The sequence below is a fragment of the Heterocephalus glaber genome, unplaced genomic scaffold (genome assembly GCF_053883595.1).
Source record: "Heterocephalus glaber isolate CG9 unplaced genomic scaffold, H.glaber_assembly_v1.0 deba00000818, whole genome shotgun sequence".
Taxonomy (NCBI): domain Eukaryota; kingdom Metazoa; phylum Chordata; class Mammalia; order Rodentia; family Bathyergidae; genus Heterocephalus; species Heterocephalus glaber.
Genome location: NW_028258164.1, coordinates 6,693,958 through 6,715,340, shown reverse-complemented (window position 1 = coordinate 6,715,340; position 21,383 = coordinate 6,693,958). Strand labels below are relative to the sequence as shown.

The 21,383-nt window shown below is 44.5% G+C and overlaps 1 protein-coding gene across 4 annotated transcripts in view; it reads right to left on the bottom strand.

The window, feature by feature from the left end:
• The window catches only part of Slc17a5 (solute carrier family 17 member 5), a 45,777-nt gene that overhangs the window by 5,950 nt on the left and 18,444 nt on the right, over nucleotides 1-21,383 (bottom strand). For all 4 annotated transcript variants that reach the window (XM_004863951.4, XM_087207594.1, XM_087207596.1 and 1 more), the window contains 5 exons: nucleotides 20,493-20,579; nucleotides 19,464-19,582; nucleotides 11,953-12,111; nucleotides 8,459-8,591; nucleotides 6,935-7,082 (listed from right to left, as the gene is read on the bottom strand). In XM_004863951.4, the coding sequence (XP_004864008.3) occupies nucleotides 6,935-7,082; nucleotides 8,459-8,591; nucleotides 11,953-12,111; nucleotides 19,464-19,582; nucleotides 20,493-20,579 (646 nt within the window). The remainder of the gene's footprint in view (nucleotides 1-6,934; nucleotides 7,083-8,458; nucleotides 8,592-11,952; nucleotides 12,112-19,463; nucleotides 19,583-20,492; nucleotides 20,580-21,383) is intronic.

Sequence of the window (21,383 nt, the reverse complement as noted above, 5' to 3'; positions counted from 1 at the left end):
TTTATGTTAAGGGTAAATCTTAGAGTAGTGGAGATACTCTCTACGTTTAGATGCAAATCTTGAGAAAGAACTTCTGCCTGCATTTGGGAAATGCTAACATCCTGTCAATTTCTCCAGTGGATAATATAGAAGGAACTTATGGAGAAGTAGGAAGACTACCATGTCAGTATCTCCAGAGTAGCCGTCCTAAGAAGAGGGAAATTGGACCTAGAGAAGTCCTACTAGAGCCATCAGCAGGAAGAGATGCGTCCTGAGCCAGCCCCACTCCTGTGATGTGTGTGGGAGCTGCTCACATAAGCTCCTCCATCATGTTTGGTCCCCGTCTGTACATGTGTGACTCTGGGGTCCTGGCCGAGCTCCCTTGCACCTGCCAGGGAGGTGAGACACTTTTCTCAGGGAGAACACACAGCCCACCAGTCCGCACAGACATGTCAGCAGCTCCCGATCGAGAAACTACCTGGAACATCTGCCATGAACAGACACTTCTCAGATGAAGAAGTAGGAACGGCAAATAAGTACATAAAAAAATGCTCAACATCACTGGTCATCCAAGAGATGCAGATGAAAACAATGCTAAGATTCCATCCAGCTCACCCTAGAAAGAATGGCTGCTATCAAGAAATCAACCAATAGGGACCGGGGATTTAGCTCAGTGGTTCCACCACCTGCCTCGCAAGCTAAGGACCCGAGTTCAATCCCCGGTACAAAAAAAAAAAAAAAAAAAAAATCAACCAATAGCTGGGGATTTAGCTCAGTGGTTCTGCCGCCTGCCTTGAAAGCGCAAGGTCCCAAGTTCGATCCCTGGTACCAAAACAAAACAAAACAAAACCCCAAGAAATCAACCAATAACAAATGCTGGTGGGGCTGTGAGGAAAAAGGAACCCTTCTCCACTGCTGGTGGGAGTGCAGACTGGTGCAACCTCTGTGGAAATCAGTATGGAAATTCCTCAAAGAACTAAAACTTGAGTTTCTATTTGACCCAGCTATTCCCCTGCTGGGCATCTTCCCAAAAGAATTAAAAGCATCATACCACAGTGATATATGCACACCCATATTTCAGAATATGTGCTGCCAAAGATAGCACAGCACACACATATTTATAGGGGCACAGTCTGTAATAGCTAACCTTGGAAATGGCCTAAATGCCCATCAATCGATGAATGGATAAAGAAGATGTGGGTTTTTTATACAATGGAGTACTACTCTGGCATAAAGAAGGACAAACTTGAGACATTTTTAGAAATGGATGCACTCTGAGATCATACTCTAAAGTGAAATAAATCAGACACACGTTTAAATACCACATTGTTTCTCTGGTGTGAGAAACAAAGTGGAAATGAGGACCAAAATGTATAATAATTATTGGGAAATGGGCAGAAAATGTTTGAATGAGAAGGGGAACAAGGAAGGGAGGAGGGGGAAGGGAAAGAAGGGACAAGGAAAAAACAAAGAAGGAGAAAGTGGAAACAAAGCTTTTGTGAATAAGGAGGGGAAGAGGGGTAGAAAGGAGGAATGGGAACAAAAGAAGCAACCCACCCTTACTGAAAATCCTTGTAGGCTTGCTATGTGACTTGCTTCTCCATTTGATCCCCATTTAATCAATATTACCTGGGTGACTGTACTTGCAATCTTATTGGTTGGTCATGGTTTTGTCCCACCTCATGCCCACCTTGTAAATTTCCACTGGGTCTTATAGTTTTGTCCCACTTTGTACCTGCCTCACCACATGGCTTCGCTGGATAAAACATCCTTGAAAAGTGGGGTGAGTGGGCAACCCACTCTCCGGTCCCCTCTTCTGTCTCTCTTAGGCAGAAGCTTTATTTCTCCCAATAAATTTTTCCACTCTTAAAAAAAAAAAGAAGCAGCAGCAGCAAGCTAGACCATATACAGGTTCAAATTCCCTATGATGAATGTTATCACTATGTATATCTAAAATGTACCAGTGAAGGTTTTGCTTAAAAAAAAAAAAAGAAACCACCTGGACTTGCAATGACCTGGCCTGGTCCACCTATGTGGCCTTATACCCTGGTACTGGACAGTCACGGCTCACTCCAGCTGCTCAGTCTACCTTGCTCAGGCCTGTGCCTATCTTTACTGTTACCATACCCACTAGTGTGGGTGTTTTCCTGGGGAATGAACCCAGGGTCTTTGTACTGAGCTACATCCTCAGCCCTTTTTTATTTTTTGTTTTGTATGGTTTTTTTTTTTGGTACCAGGGATCGAACTGGGTCTTTGCGCTTGTGAGACAGGCATCGGAACCACTGAGCTAAATCCCCAGCCCTGTTTTGTTTGATTTTTTGGTACTGGGGATGGAACTTGGGACCTTGCGGTTGCAAGGCAGGCAGCGGAGGAATCACTGAGCTAAATCCTTGGCCCAGCCCTTTTTTATTTTGAGACAAGGTCTGGCTAAGTTGGCCAGGGTGGGCTTGAGCTTTTGGTCTCCCGGCCTCTGCCTCTCAGAAAGCTGGGATTGCAGGTGTGCACCGCCATGTATGCTGCACCCCACTGCTGGACACCCACGCCTCTCCCCTGCCCACCACTCCTGCAGCACTGCATGTCGCACTGGGCTGCTGTCTCAGAAACTGTCATCCTTGGAGCTAGAGCTACATGCAGTCGTCCTCTAGCTCGAGTTCGCTGGTCCCACTGCAGTCCCATGGCACCCTCGTTATGCCCTTTGTGCTGCCTGGGCCCAAGCCACACCTGTGTTCCCCAAGCACTGACTGAGCCACCCTGCACGAGCACCACAGACTCCGGGCACACTAGGAACTTAGTTCCGTGCTGGCCAGCACCCTCTTGGACCTGTGATCTGAACGGGCTCCCAGAGCACACAGCATTGGATGACCCACTCGGGGCTCTGCGTGCCATGACAAAGTGTGTGTATCGCTTGGTTCATTTCTTTCCATTGTTGCCTCTAATCGACGATATCAAGGCATCTGTCCTGTAAATATTCCTAAACCCTGGGTTCTATAGATTGCATCACTGATGTGATTTTTTTGTTTGTTTTTGAGACAGGGTCTCCTTATGGAGTTCAGGCTGTCCTTGGACTCACTATGAAGCCCAGGCTGGCCTCCAACTTTTGGCAATCCTCCTGCCTCAGCCTCCTGAGTCCTGGGATTACAGGTGTGCACCACCATACCCATTGAGGTATCATTTAAGATAATTTTATGTCCCATGTATTTCCAGCATACTGGTAGGATCTTAACTCTGATTCTAGTGCTGGCTCATTGAACTTAGGTTTGATATTTTGGGAAGAAAACTTACAGGTTTCTTTCTTTTTTTTTTTTTTTTGTACCGGGGATCGAACTCGGGTCCTTGCGCCTGCACAGCAGGCGGCGAAACCATTGAGCTAAATCCCTGGCCCTACAGGTTTAATTTCTAAACAATGTAGTTAAGCAGCTGGGCATGGTGGTGCATACCTGTGATCCCAGCACTTTGGAGGCTGGGGCAGGAGGATTGCAAATTCAAGGACACCCTGAGCTACACCTACATAGTGACATCCTGTCTCAAAAACAAAACAGACCAGGGATGTAGCTCATTGGTGCCTTGCCTGGCTGACAAGCGCAAGGTCCTGAGTTCGATCCCAGGTACCCAAAACAAAACAAAACAAAACAGGCCAGGTGTGGTGGCCCATGCCTGTAATCCCAGTACTCTGGAGGCAGAGGCAGGAGGACTGCCAAGGAGTTAGAGGCCAGCTTGAGCTACACAGTGAGCTACATAGCAAGACTACATAGCAAGACCCTGTCTCAAAAACCAAACCAAACCAAACCAACCCCAAACAAACAACAAACAAAAGAGAAAAAAAATGCCATGATAAAAGCCAATATTCTACAACACTGACATGTACTGGTATTATAAAAAAGGGGGGGGGGCTGGGGATTTAGCTCAGTGGCCCCACTGCTGCCTTGCAGGTGAAAGATCCTGAGTTTGAGCCCCTGAACTAGGGGGAAAAAGAAAAATACATATATATATATATATGAAAGAAATCCTGCCAAACTTAATTTAGTTACCTATGAATATCCCAGATTTTATGTTTAAAACCCATACATACACGATATATAACAAAACCACAAGGTACAGATCTTTTTGGCTTCTCCCCTCAGGGAGTGGAGCTTAAATTCAGCAAACTTGGCAGGGCCTGCCCCCTCCCTCTCTAAACCATTAACACCTTGGCAACGGGAGGAGCCAGCCTGCAAGTTGACAGGTCTTTTCAAGGACAGATATTAAATGCAGTAACCCTGTGAAATCCTATGCGTCAGCACCAGGAGCTTGTTAAGTATTTCTATGGCACTTGGGCAGGGTGGGCCAGGAAGACTGTGACTGCGCGGAAGAAAGCATGCTGCGCCCGGCCTGGACTCTGTGCTGTTGGAGGATCAGGATTCTGTCAAGGAAATAGTTGGAAATCTAACCAATTTCATTAAATCTGGGCAACAAAATGATCCATAGACAAATCTCTACTTCATCCTGTGGAAGCAAAGGATTAGAAGATACCATGGACATGTTAATAGGGATGTTGATTATATGTACATCGGGACACCCTGCATCAAGCATGGTTGGAGGGGTTTTCTGGTTTTGTGTTTTCTTTCTGTAGTACCGGGTAATGAACCCAGGGCCTCTGCACTGAGCTACATTCTCAGCCCTTTTAATGTTTTTATTTTCAGACAGAGTTTCACTATGTTGCTCAGCTGGGCTTGAACTTGTGATCCCCCTGCCTCAGCCTCCTAGAGTGCTAGGATCACAGGTGTGCACCACCATGCCCAGAGATTTTAAATATTTTTGTATATATTATCTCATTTAAGAGTAAAAGCATCACCGTGAAGTAGGAATTATTACCTTTACTTATAGATGAAGAGAAACTTACAAAGTTCTATCCAATATATTGATTCCAACTCAGTACCTGATATTATGTTATATTCTATAGCATAATACTAATTTGAGGGGTTCTTTATTACTTCAGTTATGTCTGTATCTGATCTTTCAGATTACCACTAAATTTAACTAAGTTTCTTCGAAATTAATTTGCTTTTAGATTCTCTATACTCATCTCAAGACAATTTCAATAGATTTTGTTTTTTGAGACAGGGTCTCACTGTGTAGTTCAAGCTGGCCTTGAACTCACTATGTAGCCCAGGCTGGCCTTTAACTTGAGGTCCTCCTGCCTCAGCCCCTTGAGTAGTTGGGATTACAGGTATGCACCACCACGACACAATGTCTTTTTTGTCTTTTTTTTCTTTTTGGTACCAGGGATTGAACTCGGGTCCTTGCACTTGCACAGCAGGTGGTGAAACCACTGAGCTAAATCCTTGGCCCTACACAATGTCTTAATGAGCAAAATCTTGTTGCAATAGACTATTTCCTTTCTGCTCTGCAACTCTTTATGCCAGGGGCTGTTGTGTGGATATTTAGAATGTTTTAGTCTCAAGCTGCTTCCATCCAACTTAGGTAGACTAGAAAGCTAAGAGGCACACTTAGAAACAATATCAAGATAAAGCAGTACAAGATTATACACAGGGTCAGAGAGAAGGACACAGGGAGAAAGCAAGTGGTGACAGTCTAGAAAGCTCAGAAAGACCCAAAATGTGACCCAGGGAGGACAAAGTCCAAGGGTGCCATGCAGCTTGGCAGAAGGCACTGAGTGGTTGCAATCTCAGCCAGCAACGGGCACAGGAAGACTCACTTGTGGAACCTTCTCGGACTTTCTTTTTTTTTGGTACTGGGGATCAAACTCGGGACCTTGTGCTTTCGAGACAGGCGCCAGAACCACTGAGCTAAATCCCTGGCCCTCCTTCTCGGAGTTTCATAAAAAGTGAGAGAGTGGATTAGGATGATGTCAGAGGTCTGCTGGACTCTGAGAGAAGCTCGGAGTGGAGGTTGTCCGGCAGTGGTTGTGGGCAGGAAGCCTGAGGACTAAAGGGGATCCACAGATTCTGAAGTCGAGGTGTGAGGGTTTGGGGCAAGAGGTGAGGCGACCCCTGTTCTCCAAAAATAAATTCATACTCATTGCTTTTACAAGCTAAGTGCAGTAAATCTGGGTTAAAATATTTGCATACCCCGCCTTTACCTGGTCAACGGGCAAAAAAAAAAAATCTAGAAGTACGTGGCTGAAAGAATGCCTCTAGAGAGTTATCGGTAGAGAGACTTTTGGGTTTAAAAGAACAATAGCATCACATATGGCCCCATCATGATCTACGACAAACCCCTGAATTTCACTGAACCAGAGTTTTCCTAGCCTTATAGTAGTGCAAGAGCACCTACTTCACTGGAGTGCTTAAAGGACAAAGCAAGACTGTCTGGGAAAGGGACCTGGCGTCTGCCCCGTGCTATGCAGTTACGTTGGCACACGGGTGACGGAATAACCGACACTCACCCATCCAATGTGTCAATACCAGGGTGGCCCTGAGGACGGCCTCTGGCTCCAGAGTCCCTAGTCTAGCTGGGTGAAGGGACAGCATGTGATGTTTTACTGCAACTTTCTTATGAGAGAACGGTGGACAGAGGGGATGGTAGGTAAAAGTTTAAATTTGCTGGGTATGGGGAGGCATGCCTATAATTCCAGCTGCTCAAGAGGCTGAGTGCGAAGGCCCTGGGTTCAATCCCTAGTGCCAGAACAAACAAAAATGTCATGCTTTATTGTGTAAATTGAAGTCTTATAAAGAATTTGAAGTCCAATTCACAGAAAGTAGAATGAGAGATGCCAGGGCCTTGGAGGAGGTGAATGGGCAGTGTTTAACAGACACAGAATTTCAGTTGTAAATGAAAAATGTGTAGGGACTGTTGATAGTGGCGGGAATGCTCTTAATGGGAATGTTCTTAGTGCCACAGACCTACACACTTAAAAATGGCTAAAATGGTAGATTTATGTTACATATGTTTTGTCATGAATGTAAAAAAAAAGAAGTTAAAGCCAATCACAGAAAATCTTTATAACTGTACTCACGAAGGAGCGATATCCAGATGGTTGATGCTAAATCCGGAAGAGCAAAGGCCTCCCAGTGTTGTTGATATGGTCAGGAACGTGACTGCCAAAGAATAGTCACAGCCTATAAATCCAGCAGCCACCAGAAACACCGCGGGCCCAATCATTCCTGGAGGGAAAAGTTGGAAAAGCAGCTCTGGCATTCACATTTGCTGTAGCTTAAGAAGGCACGGAGCTGAAACGTGACACTGATGCCACATGCTGTACAAACACGGAGCTGATGTTCACAAAAATACTTAGAAACTTGCTTGGTATGGTGGCGCACACCTGTGATCCCAGCACTCAGGAGGCTGAGGCAGGGGGATTATTGTGAGTTCAAGGTCAGCATGAACTACAGAGTGAGACCCTGTCTCAAAAAAAAAACAACTTTTTTTTTTTTGGTACCGGGGATCGAACTTGGGACCTTGCACTTGCAAGGCAGGTGGCGGAACCACTGAGCTAAATCCCTGGCCCAAAAAATTATATTTTGAGACAGGGTGTTGCTAAGTTGGTAAGTTACCCAGGCTAGGCTTGAACTTGTGATTTTCCTGCTTCAGCCTCCTAAAGTGCTAGGATTACAGGGACTGTGCCACTGTGTCCAGCTAGAATATTGTAAATCTTAGCTCTTAAAATACATGGCTCAAAAAGAACTACCATGTACAGAAATATATAAAATGCATCATAGTGTTTTAAACAAAATAAATGCCTTTAAAAATTTTTTCCTTGCACTGTTGTGAGACTGTGGCAGAAGAAGAAATATGTATTTGGTTTCTGCCCTTGATTCCTGGCACACAGTCCCTAAAATCCTTGGAATCTCTGGAGTGAGAAGAGTATTTCGTTTTGGTAAGAGATGACTGGTGGCAGTAGGAGAGGTTCCCCATGGACAGTGGTCACCGGAGAGACCAAGCCGGGACTAGGCTGAGAATGGTACCCCTCCCCTTTCTCAGGAGGGAAAGAAGCTGCAGGTTGAGGTGGGCGCTGTGGCAGGGACGCACTCAGCGGAAGCCTCCACAGACTCCAGAGCAGGGGTCTGGAAGATCTCCCAACAGCAGGCAGGATGCAACCAGGGTCCCGGCGGGTGGCAATCCTGGGAGGATCGGATGCGGCCCGCCAAGCCCTGCCCCTTGGCCTCAGCACCTCTTCTGTCTGGCCACTCACCTGTGTCCTTTGAACAGCGAGGAAACACATAGTGCTCACGCGCGTCCCTGAGCCGCTCTACATGCTGGGGGTCTTGGGAAGCCTGGTTAGAGCGGCTCAGAAGGGCAGGTCAAACCCTCGACTTGCAGGGGCAGCCGCGGCCCAGGGCCCAGTGGGGCGCCTGTGCCTGGGGGCCAGCACCTCCCCTCTGGGCACCAACGCACAGGCCAGGCCAGGCCGTTGTCTCCGGGAACTGCTGACCAGGTAAAGGCTTCCTGGATTAAGTAGTGAGTACACTGCAGGTGAGAGGGGACGCAATCCCCACCTCCAGTAACCGTACACCAAAACAACCCGATTAACTTCACTTACCTATAAGCGTGAAAGTCCTGCGAACACAGAGAGTTGAAAAATTCCACTTTGCCCTTAAGCTGTCGGCGGCCTGACCGGACAGGATCATGCACAGCCAACTGCCAAAGTATGGCAGCGCAGACAGAAACCCATTCTGCAAGGGGCAGGAAGAGCCAGGAATAATTACAATGAACACGACCACAGCTAACCACCAGCACTTGAAACATGCATAGCAGTACACCGGTCAGGTTTATATAACTGCAGTGAGGAGAGCTGGCTTTGGAAGGGCTCCCGGACCCAGCCCATCTCCGCTGGACCCAGCCCACGCCTCTCCCTGCTCTAGGGGATCACGGCTGTCCTTGGATTTGCTTTGTGGGAGACACAGGCCTTCGGACTCGCCTGTGGGTTCTCGCCACTGAGGAGTTTTTGTGTTCAGTACTATTTATTTAACAAAATAAAAATTTATTTGTTGTATTTATTTAAAAATTCTTACTGTAAAGTCAAATGCACCCACAGAAAATCAAACAAATCAAATATATAGCTTGATGAATTATTCTAAGAACCATGTAGGTCAAGATAAAGAGCTAAATTTTGAGTCTTTAAATTTTTTCCCCCAATACTGCAGATTAAACCCAGGGGTTTCACACTGAGCTATATCCCTAGCTCTTTTGATTCATTGATTAATTTTTTGGTAACAGAGATCGAACTCAGGACCTTGTGCTTGAGATGCGGGCGGCACCACTAAGCTAAATCCCCAGCCCTTATCTTTTATTTTTTAGGTACCGGGGATCGAACTCAGGTCCTTGGGCTTTTTATTTTTTATTTTGAGACAGGGTCTCACCAAGGCCATTAAATTGCTCAGGTTGGGCCCAAACATGTGATCCTCCTGCCTCAGTCTCCCAGAGTGCTGGATTAAAGGTGTGTATCACCACACCAGCTACATCTACTATTTTTTTTTTTTGGTACTGGGAATTAAACTCAGGACCTTGCACTTGTGAGGCAGGTGCAGTGTCACTGAGCTAAATCCCCGGCCCAGCTACATCTACTATTTGTGGCAGCAGATTCCACATGCATAAACTGTAACAAATCAGAGAGGTTTTTGTCTTTTTCCCTTGTGGGATAAAACTGGTAATCCTGAGGCTGGATGTGGTCACACATGCCTATAATCTCAGCACTCGGGAGGCTGAGGCTGGAGGATTAGAAGTTTAAGTGCAGCCTGGCCAATTTAGTGACAACCTGTCTCAGAAGAAAAAAGAGCTGGGGGTGCAACTCAGTGGTAGAGCACTTGCCTAACATATGCAAGGCCCTGGGTTCAATCCTCTGTACCACAAGAACAAAGAAAACAACAAAACACTGATTAAAAAATATTAATATCCCAAAAAAAGAAATATATATCACCTCAACTCTTTTTTTATTTTTTTAAATTCTTTTTTTACCTCAACTCTTTTTAAGTTGTTAAGAATTAGGAATACAAAATTGAAAAAAAACTAGGAAAGAAGTGATGATAATCTAATGATAATAAACTTATATAAAAAAACAAGCTTGTAATAAGACAAAGCTTTAATAATTAAAAATGAGATAATAATTTAAAATAGCGTGCTTCTCAAAGCAAGCTTTATTTTGAACAAAGGCCATTTTGTAAAAATATTGATTTAAAAACAAGAACAGGGCCGGGGATTTAGCTCAGTGGTGCTGCACGTGCCTGAGAAGCACTAGGTCCCAAGTTCCATCCCCAGTACCAAAAAAAACAAAAACAAAAACATTAAGCCAGTCTTGATGGCACACACCTGTAACAGTAGCACTCTGGGAGGTTGCAGGAGAGTGCAAGTTCGAGCCTAGCCTGGGCAACTTAGCGAGACTCTGTCTCAAAAAAATAAAAAAGGCTGAGGATGTAGCTCAGGGCAAAGGCCTTGGGTTCAGTCCCCAGGGAGGGGAACGAACACACACACACACACACACACACACACACACACACACACACACACACTGAAAACAGGCTTCTATACAATCATGTATTTCCAAACCCTATTCACATTTCATGTGTTGGTGCTGGGGACAAACCCAGAGCCTCCTGCATGCTAGGAAACGCTCTATCACTGAGCTGCACGCCCAGAGAGGATCTTGGCTACAGATCTAGGAGTAGAACTGCTGGGTCATATGAGTCTGGGTTTAACTTTTTTAGGAAGTGACACAGTGGTGTAGCAGCTGCTTTGCACTGCCACCACCAAATGTGTGGTTGTGCCGCCTCTTCTGTGTCCTTACCACACGTCCTATTTTTGTGTTCGAGTGTGTGTATAACAGAAAGCCTAGCAGGTGTGAAGTAGCATCTCTTTCTGGACTTGATGTGCATGTCCCTAATGACCAATGAGGCTCAGCATCTTTACAAGTGCTTACTGGCCATCTGTGTATCTTCAGAGCAATATTATTTGTCTTTTTGCCCATTAAAAAAACTGGCTTGTCTTTTTAAGCTGGGTATGGTGGCACACCTCTGTAATCCCAGCACTTGAGAGGCTAAGGCATGAGGATTGCCACAAGTTCGAGGCCAGCCTGGGCTATATAGCCAGACCCTGTCTCAAAACAAAACCAAACAACAAAACAAAACCCCCCAAAATTGGGTTGTCTTTTTATCACTGAGTTGTAAGAATTCTTAATATATTCTAGATAGCTGACCCTTATCAAATATATGACTTTAAAATGTTTTCTCTCATTCAATGGGTTGCCTTTTCTTTTATCTTGGTACCAGGGATCGAACTTACAACCTTGTGCTTGTGAGGCATGGTGCCACTGAGCTAAATCCCTGGCCCTGCCTTTCCATTTTTTTTTTTTTTTTTCTTTTTTGGTACCGGGGATTGAACTTGGGTCCTTGCGCTTTCGAGGTAGGCGGTGGAACCACTGAGCCAAATCCCCAGCCCTTCCATTTTCTTGATAGTGGCCTCTGATGCACAAGAGTTTTTAAGTCAGGGTCTCAATATGTAGTTCAGTCTGGCTTTGAACTTGCAGTGATCTTCCTACCTCAGTCTCCTGAGTGCTGGGATTACAGATATGCCTCACTATGCCTGGCAGGATTTTTTTTTTTTTTTTTTGGTATTGGGGATTGAACTCGGGACCTTGTGCTTGCGAGGCAGGTGCCGGAACCACTGAGCTAAATCCCTGGCCCAGAATTTTTTAATTTTGAAGTTAAGTGTGTCTATTTTCCTCTTTGGCTGCTTGTGCGATAGGTTTCATGACGTGACAGTTAAGGATGTCAGATGTGACACCTGGGATTAGGAGCGCACAGCGCGGGGCGTGCAGCTCACAGGAAGAAACATGCTGGGACTCGGGACACCCTGGGACTCATCGCCAGCACAAGACAACCACAGTGCACACTGGGAAGAGAAGGAGTGACAGTGGGGTGAATGAGAGCGTAACATTGAGCAGGGCAGAGGAAAACTGACTGCCTTTCCTAGCGGCCAGAAGCTCTGCATGCAGCTTTAACCATATGCTCTGTATGTGAAGCACATGGTCACGGTTCTTACCTCTTGAACATTGAACCTCAGGATCTCCTTCATGTAAGTAGGCAGCAAGGTCAATAAGGTATAAAAAGTCCAGTTGTAAGAAAAATGTGCCATGACAATAGCCCAGAGCGGCAGTGATTTCAAAATGGGAATCCATGGCACTGACTTCCTCGAAGAGAGCTAAGGGAAACAAACAGCAGAGGGAGGGTAAGCGAGGCCGTGAGACCCGAACCTCAGCAGCCAGGCCTCCCCCAGGACAGCACCGCCTCGGCCTGGAGCAGCAAATCCTGGACCTTGGTCAGCTCCTCTGGAATATTTCAGCAAAACACAGGGCAAAGGATTAGTGTCGCACCCTCCCTCTGCTCTCCACCTTGCATAAGTCTAACTTTACAGTTTCTACCTGTCCAAGGGAATCTGTGGCTTTTTAAGCCAAGTTTAATTAAAATAAACCACACAAGACTGACAGTGTCTTCAAGATCCCCGAACAGCAACAGTCAATAGACATGAGTTCCAGTAACAGCAGTTCAGGAGGGGAGCTTCAGGTTCTTTCAGCATCCTCAGCCAGGCACCAAGGAAGGAGCTGACCTGCATCTCATCTCACACCCAGACACCCGCTCTCCTCAGGCAGCCTTATCAGGCTAACAAGTTTTTTTTTTTTGTACCCCGTCTCCAAAACAAACAAACAGACAGACAGACAGATATTTCCTGGATCTACTTTCCATTTCCCCTGAGCCCATTTCTGTGACCTTATGGCACACAGGAGGCCAGCAGGACATGTGCATGACTGGTGAAAACACTGCTTATGGATGGCTGGCAAGACAGCAGAGTTTGGAGATCACGGTTCTGGGCAGAGTTTTACATTTCCTGCCAACTGAAGCTTGCGGTTCATTTCTCAAAAGTGAGAGGAATCTATGTCTCTGCCTCTAGATTCACTGTTATTTTAGAAAGAGGGAGAACTGGTATTAACCTTCCTGTGGCCTTCTGCCTAGGGAGTTTTTTTCTTGTGGTGGTACTGAGAATTGAATCCAGGGCTTCTGTACAGAGCCCCAGGCCTTATTATTTTATTTTCAGACAGTGTCTCGTTAAGTCACTAAGTTGCCCCGGCTGGGTTTGAATGTGCCATCTTCCTGCCTCAGCCTCCCGAAGGGGTGGGGCTACAGGTGTGTGCCCTCATACTCAGGACTTTTTATTTGACTACTTTGGAGATACACTTTTGTTTCCCAGTATATAACAAAGATGTAAGATACAAGGGAAGAATGCATTTATTCTTTTAGAGAAATGGTTCTTAATTCCAATTGTTCTTCAGAATTACCTCCAGCACTTTCAAAATTATAGCTGTCTGTACTCTAACCTAGTGAATAAGCAGAACAGAACAAAACAAAGCAAAACAAAAATCTGCAATGCCAAGGAATGTAACTTTTTTTTGGTTTTTTTTTAAGGAATGTAATTTTTTTTTTTTTTTTGCTTTTTGAGGCAGGGTCTCCCTTTGTAGTTCAGGCTGGCCCTGAACTCACTATGTAGCCCAGGCTGGCCTTGAACTCCCAGTGATCCTCCTACCTCAGCCTCCTGAGTGCTGGGATTACAGGCATGTGCCACCACGCCCAGCAAGAATGTAACTTTTAAAAGGTGTCACAGATGACTCTGATGAGCAATGCATCCTAAGATTTGCTGAGTGTCAGAATTATCAAAAAAAAAAGAAAGAAAGAAAGAATTATCCAGGGAAGCTGGTGGGCAGTGGCACACTTCTGCAATCTTAGCACTTGGGAGGCTAAGGCAGGAGGATCTCTGTGAGTTCAAGGCCAACCTGAGCAAGGCCAGCCTGGACTGGATCATGAAGCCCTGTCTCAAAAACAAATAAAATGAAAAACAACCTCCCCTAAAGTATCTTTTAGACAAAATCCTTCAAGAGTTTAAGGTAGCACTAACAGAACCCACCTACAGTGATAGAGATGTAGATTTGTGTTGTCTAATATGGCAACCAGTGACACACGTGGCAGCCTGAGGTTCGTTCGTTCTTTCTTTCTTTCTTTCTTTCTTTCTTTCTTTCTTTCTTTCTTTCTAACTGCAAACATCTAAAATAATTTATTGTCAGCAAATGGTAGCTGTGAAAAAGGCAAAAAAGCTGGGTGTGGTGGGTCATGCCTGTAATCCCAGCACTTGGGAGGCTGAGGCAGGAGGAATTGCCATGAGTTAGAGGCCAGCCTGGACTACATGAGACCTTGTCTCAAAAAAAAAAAAAAAAAAAAGACATATACAAAAAAGACTGGAAGTTCTAATTATTACAGATAACTAACTGCTTTTCATGGGGGAGGGGAGTGTGGTATAGGAGAGAGAATATATCTTCCCCATCCCAGAAAAAAAGTTTTTATTTTTTATGTTGCTTTGTTTTTAAAACACCCATGCAAAACCTTGTTACTCTACTCTATGGCATATGAATTGTAGCTCAATAAAGTTGTTTTTTTTTTTTTTTAAAAAAAAAACCCAACACCCAGCTAAAACAAACAAAAAACACCCAGCTAAACTATCCCGGTGATGTGAAATTCACAGAGACAGAGTCCAAGTGTAACAAAGGCAAAGGTGAGTAGAGGGTGTAAGGTGGCAGCTAATGAAACAGTACAAAATGGAACAACTTTGTCTTAGAGCCACCCAGACAATCCTAAAATAGGTTAAAATCTGGGCCAGGGATTTAGCTCAGTGGCGCCAGCACCTGCCTCACAAACGGAAGGTCCTGAGTTCAATCCCTGATGCCAAAAAAAAAAAAGGTTAAAATCTACTCAAAGGACCAAAGTCTACTGCAAACCCTCTCTGTGGCCAGGAAAGCATGTTCTACATCCCTTCTTCCCTTGCTCCACTTCTGCCCTCACACTGGAGAAAGCAAAGGTGCAGCTTCAGAAAAGAAACCAGAGTGCGTCAGTGAGATGATTCCCTGCGGCTGTCTGGCTCTCTCCCCACCTCCGGTCACCGCTGCTGGGGGTGTAAGGTAAGTCTCTTTCAGATGACATTTTCTTATCCATCTTTTTGAGAAAAAATAAATCACGAGAAATAGATAAACTTTCTAGTTTTAGTGTTTGTGAAAAACAACCTGTTTTGTTCTCTGCAAAACTTCATTCTTCCCTGGGCCAGGGATTTAGCTCAGTGGTTCCACTGCCTGCCTCCAAGTGCAAGGTCCCAAGTTCAATCCCCGGTACCAAAAAAAAGAAAAAAACAAAAAAAATCCTTCATTCTTCCCAACATCCAGCACACACTACTCCTGACAACAGACAAGGAACAGGGTAAGGCTGCAATTCCAGCATCTGAGGTACATGGGACAGGCCTTCTAGTTCCCCAAAAATGAGCCGACAGGTGCTCTGTCTTCTGGGAATTAAGAATCTGTACAAAACACCACCTCTGTCTTCTGTGGAGCTGTATAAGCAATCCACACTCCAGGAAAATCCCTCTTCTGAAGGAAGTGGTAATTCCCAGAATTTCTGGTGAAACCAAAGCTCTTGTAATACAGATTACTAACTTTGTCCAGTGAGCCTTTTCTGAGGTGTTACTGGCAGGGAAACAAAACACAGCAGCTTTCTTCTGACTTGGGAGTCCTAGCCACTGTTTCTTCACTAACAGGGAGCCACAATGAACCAATAAAGAGCAAAACAAAAACAAAACGGGGACAGAAGGTACACATATGTAAGGAAATGGTGAGGACAAAAAACAATTCACACAAGAAAATCTTTCATCTGTAATTCAGACCCTGAACAACTTTCCTCATCCCCTAAAACTCTTCAATCTTAATGCTCTTAAAATCTCAAAGAGCACACAAGTCACCATGAACCTATCATCCTCCCCTAAGAAGGCTTCCAAAAAAGCACTACTCTAGTGATTTTGTTAGTGCTGAGGAACAGCTTTCTGCAAAGGCCAGGGAGGGGGCAGTTACGATTTTACAGCTGGCTGTGCTTCTTCAATCCTAGGCCTTGCCTTCAAAGAGCCTCTTGTGGAAAGGATCCCATGTCAGAACAATCTAACTTCTCCCAGCCCCACAAAACAGCAATGAAGACCTCACCCCTGCAAAAAACCAGACTTTCCGTAATAAATAATCTCGGGTTCCACAAAACACACATGTTCAAAGTGCAGGTTTCTGCCATTAGCGTGGAACTTTCCTCACCGGCGCACTGACAGCCCTGAGTCACAGCCAGAGACTCGAGGGAGGGCAGCCTCCTCCCGCTTGGGAGGGGATCCGAGGTGACCCAGTTGCTTCCGCTACGTCAGAGACCCCAGCTGCTGCGCTTCCCGGGCACCGCCCTCCCGCTCTGCTGACCGCAGCTTCTTTGGAAGGCGCCATCCAGGCACAGCGCTGTCACCAGTGGGAAAGGAAAGAGCAGGCCACGTCTACCCTCGGCGGGCTGCCCGCGTCCTCCCAGCCGGGCCACTCGGCGAGCGAGACACTTCGAGATGGGAAGCAGCCTGCTCCCTGGTCAGGCCGAGCATGGGCAGAATCCAGAATGACAGAAACGACAAAAAAGCAAGCTCCTTCCTCTCCTCGCCAATACGCAACGACTGTGTCTGTACCAACTACAGATCTAGCCCTACCTTCTGGAGAAAAATCAAGATCTTACGATTCTAAAAGTAGCAGCAAATCCAGAACAAAACACTGGCCCTTGTAAGCTCTCCCCTAAGCCATCCAGCCGGTCTACGTTGACAAACCCCTTCCAGATGTCCCCGAGCGCCCCAGAGCTCCCCCTGGTGGGCTTTCTCCCCACTGCAGCCAGCCCCGGGCTAGCTTGAGGCCTGCAGCGCTCCGGACAGCTCCGAGGAGAAGCGCCCACGCCTGGGAGGGATCCACCTGCGGCGCCCAACACAACCCCTGCAGGCCACGTGCCACCAGGGGTCTCCATCCACGCCTGTCTCCCCGCAGAGCCCACAGGCTCGGGGAAACCCCGCCTTCCTTCCCCCTTTTATTTAAGTCCTCAGTACCTCATGAAGAGCCCAACTTCTAAAAAAAATAAAGTTCAAAGAATTAACGCAGGGGCCGGGGATTTAGCTTAGTGGCGCAAGGTCCTGAGTTTGATCCCTAGAACAAAAAAAAAAGAAAAAAAAAAAGAATGAATGCGGTACAGTCGATGCATTCCTCTGATCCAAGACTTACAGGTGCAGCTCCACGGAACACCATTATTATCTTTTGGTACCAGGGGATCGAACTCAGGACCTTGTGTTTGTGAGGCAGGCAGTGGCATCACTGAGCTCCCCGGCCCACCATCATTATTTTTTGATACAGAATCTCATTAGGTTGCCCAGGCAGGATCTTCCTGCCTCAGCCTTCTGCATACTGGGACACACAGGTGTGTGCTCTCGTATTATTTTACAGTGTTTTCAACTACATCATTTTCTTTAAGAATGCAGACTGGGGTTCAATGAAACCTAATTCTAGTAACTCCACTTGTTTCTGAAAATTGTATTTTCTGAAGTGCATCAAAACCCACCTAGGTTTGGATATTGGCAAGGTTCAGAAAGCTTTTTTTTTTTTTCTTTTCGTTTTGTTTTGTACGGTCTCACTATGTAGTTCAGGCCGGTCTTGAACTCACTATGTAGCCCAGGGTGGCCTCAAACTAACAGTGATCCTTCTGCCTCAGCCTCCTGAATGCTGGGATTACAGGTGTGGCTGAGAAAGTTTTTTTAAAAAAAATCTAAATAAGCTGGGGATGTAGCTCAGTGGCACAGTGCCTGCCTGGCAAGCCCAAGGTTCTGAGTTTGATTCCCAGTACTAGAAAAAAAACCCTAAATAGACTAAGAAACATCATAAACTCATAAAAATAACAGTAAAAATGAAGTATTAGAGGAAGCAAGGTATTAACTATAAATTCTGAAAAATGTGACAAAACATCAAATTTTATCTGCTTCTTATTCTTTGGTACTGGAAATTGAACTCGGGACCTTATGTTTTAGAGGCAGGTGGTGGCACCACTGAGCTAAATCCCCAGCCCCCCTCTGCTTCTTATTCTTATGGGGTAGGGGACTCATCTGATTAGCATCATGGGTGACACTAAACTTTTTTTTTGACACTAAACTTTTAAAGGAATTATCTTTATTTTTTTTGGTACCAGGGATTGAACTTGGGTCCTTGCACTTGCGCAGCAGGCGGCGAAACCACTGAGCCAAATCCCTGGCCCAGGAATTCTCTTTATTACATTGCTGATTTCTTAAAATTTTGCCAGCCTTTGAAAAAAGGCCAAGAGAAGTCATATTTCCTAAAGGTCAGCATCTTGTAGAGACATTTGCAGCAAAAATTTAAAATTTAGAAAAAAATGTCAATGAATATTTTTAGTTACTACCTAGTTATACTACGTATCAGAATTTAACATATCAATCATAACAACAATGGGCAAGAAAAGTTTTATACGAAATATTTATTGTTCTTAAGCCAATAATGTGACTTGGAAGGCAGAAGAATGCCAACAAAAGCCAGGGATGGTAGTGCTCATCTGTGATTCCTGCACTCAGGAGGCTGAGGCAGGAGGATTGCTGTGGGTTCAAGGATGGCCTGGGCCACACAGTGAGTTCAAAGCCAGTCTGGAACTCACAGTGAGACCATGTCAAAAAAGAAAACAAAACCCAAACAAACCCAAAGAGTGCTTAGATTTAAAGTTTTTCAAAATGTTATGCTCTTTTTTTATTCCACCCAAAAGGCAAATATTTTGTTTTTATGGCTTGAGAATTTGCTATACTGAATGATGACAGTGCCTGAGGGTCAAACCCACGGCCTGGTGCTCCTAGGGAAGTGATCTGCTAGGGATTCTCCCGCCTTAGCCTCTGAGCAGCTGGGAGTACAGGTTTACACCCCCAGTGCCCAGACACTGGTTGGTTTTCTAACAATTAATGATTACAAGGCACTTATGCAAATCCTTTAGATACCACATTTCATTTTCTACTAATCAAGAAGAAAAAACAAAAGTAAAACTCACTCGATAATCATTACCCTAAAAGGTTTAGAATAGCCATATGTTTTGGTGCTGGGGATCAAATCCATGGTCTTGTGCATGCAGGCAAGCACTCTACCACCAAGCCCCTAAAATGACTTTTTTTTTTTGGTCTTTTGAGACAAAGAGTGTTACTATGCAGTTCAGGCTGGCTTTGAAGTATGTAGTCCAAGCTGGCCTTCAATTGGAGGCAAACCTGTCTCAGCGCCCTGAGTGCTGGGATGACAGTTATGCACCACCACACACACCAGGCTAAAATGACTTTTTTGGTACCGGGGATTGAACTCGGGACCTTGCGCTTTTGAGGCAGGTGGGGGCACCATTATGCTAAATCCCCGGCCCTTAAAATGACTTTCTTTAGTCCATTTTTTTTTCTTTTGAGACAAGAGTCTCACTATAAAATTCAGGCCAGCTTTGAACTCACTATGTAGCACAGGCTGGCCCTGAACTCATGGTGATCCTCCTGTCTTAGCCTACCGAGTGTTGGGATTACAGGAGGGTGCCACCATGCCTGACTGGTATCTTAATTCTGAAGGGGAAAAGTTCTGAAATTGTTTTCAAAATGTGGCAAGTCCACACCTGACTTTTTAACGATGAGGTGATGTATTCCTTTTCATAACTGGAGATTGTCTTGTGCGTTTCTGGTGTATCACTAACTTTCCAGGTCCACAAAATAAACCACAATATTCCAAGTATACCTTAAAATAGAAAAATAAGTTAAATAAAAGTTAGAATTATCAACAGTGATTTTTACAGGTCATGACAAAATTATGTAACTATAAATTCATTATAAATTAAATTCAATTTCAAGTTTCACTTTATACTTGATCTTAGCCAAAAGGCTGAGAAGCGATTCAAGTTTCACTTTAATGGAATAATTGCTATAATTGTATTACTTCCTATATATTTTGAAGAAAATTTTTAACCACATGGATGTCTATAGGGTCTTACAAGACAAATCTTTTGAAAATAAATTTGTATAAACTATGTATTTCTATAGGCATCTGCTTTGCTTGTTTTTTAAATTATATTATATATAAAATGCCAATGTGAAAATTTATTAAAATATTGTATTATCCTATGAATTTGAGAAATACCATGATACTAAATTGAAAAAAAAAGATTTAAACAAGTGAGAGTATCCTACTTTGCTTGAAAATATTCTCAAAACACACATTTTTCTTTTCTTTTTTCTGAGACAGGGTCTTGCTATATAGCTCAGGCTGGCCTCCAACTCACTCTTTGGCCCAAGGTGGCCTTGAACTCATGGTGAGCCTCCTGCCGAAGCCTCCCGAGTGCTGGGATTAAGGTGCACCCCACACACCTAGCTAAAACACATATTTTCTAATACTGAAGATGGTAACTTCTGACATGGAAGTCCATGATTCAACAGCTGTTTCTACTGAGAAATACTCCAAGACTAACATCAGGCCTTAACTCGACAGGATCCTTTTAACCACATCAACCTGAAAAACAGGTCTTTTAGAACTTTGTGGTTAGGGGACAATTACCTCGGTGAGTTGGAATATATATTTTTGGCTAATTATTATACCACCATTACAGTTTTTGTTTGTTATATACTAATTTAGGTTAAAAATTTAAACTTACCAAAAAAATAGAAGACATAAGTCCAATTCATATAGTAGCAAATTATTCCAGAAAGAGGAAGTGAAACCACCGTCCCAAGCTGTGCTCCTACAACAATATGTAAGACTTCATAAGCTCTGGAAGGAGATAAACAGAGCAGGGACAGGTGGGGCTGGGGTGCAGCTCAGCACAGGGCACTTGCCTCCAATGCGTGAGGCCCTGGGTTCTATAACCAGTACTGCACAATATAAATAACCAAACAGACAAATAGCCTAGGGAACAGGTGATAAAGAACAAAAAGAACTACTAACATAGAAAAGAGTTTAATTAGTCACGTATAGCTAAGCAATACATTCTCTCAAGGGATCATTTTCTAGAGAACCTGCAATATGTAAAATATACACATTATGCCATTACATCCGTTACAACTACGCAGCTGTTTATGAATTAGGAGGCATCAGTCACCAGCAGCAGACTCCTTACAGTGGGATGGAGCAGACGCCCCATTGCTGGAAATCCATGTGTTTGGGGAAAAGCGTCAAAGATGGTCTCTAGGATTGATGACTATAGTTTATTACAGCAGACTTGTTGAAAAAAGAATGAAGCTTATCTTACAACAATTGCTTCAGGCACATAAACAATAAAATAAAGCATTTTAACCATCAATGTGAGACATCTTAGTAAATACAATGGGAGGTAAACTGATGAGTCAGATATTATTTGTGGTCCTGAGTTTTAGACTTAGAAGTGGTGGTGTCAGGAAGAGTTAACTGTCAGAGGAATGTGGAGTTCAAAGATGGGAAATATTATTTTTGACCTCCAGAGGGGAGGAAAAGATGTAAGCTCTAGTGGCATCTAGACTTTGGAAAAGGTAAGATTTGACCCAAAGAAACAAAGTAAGAAATAAGATAA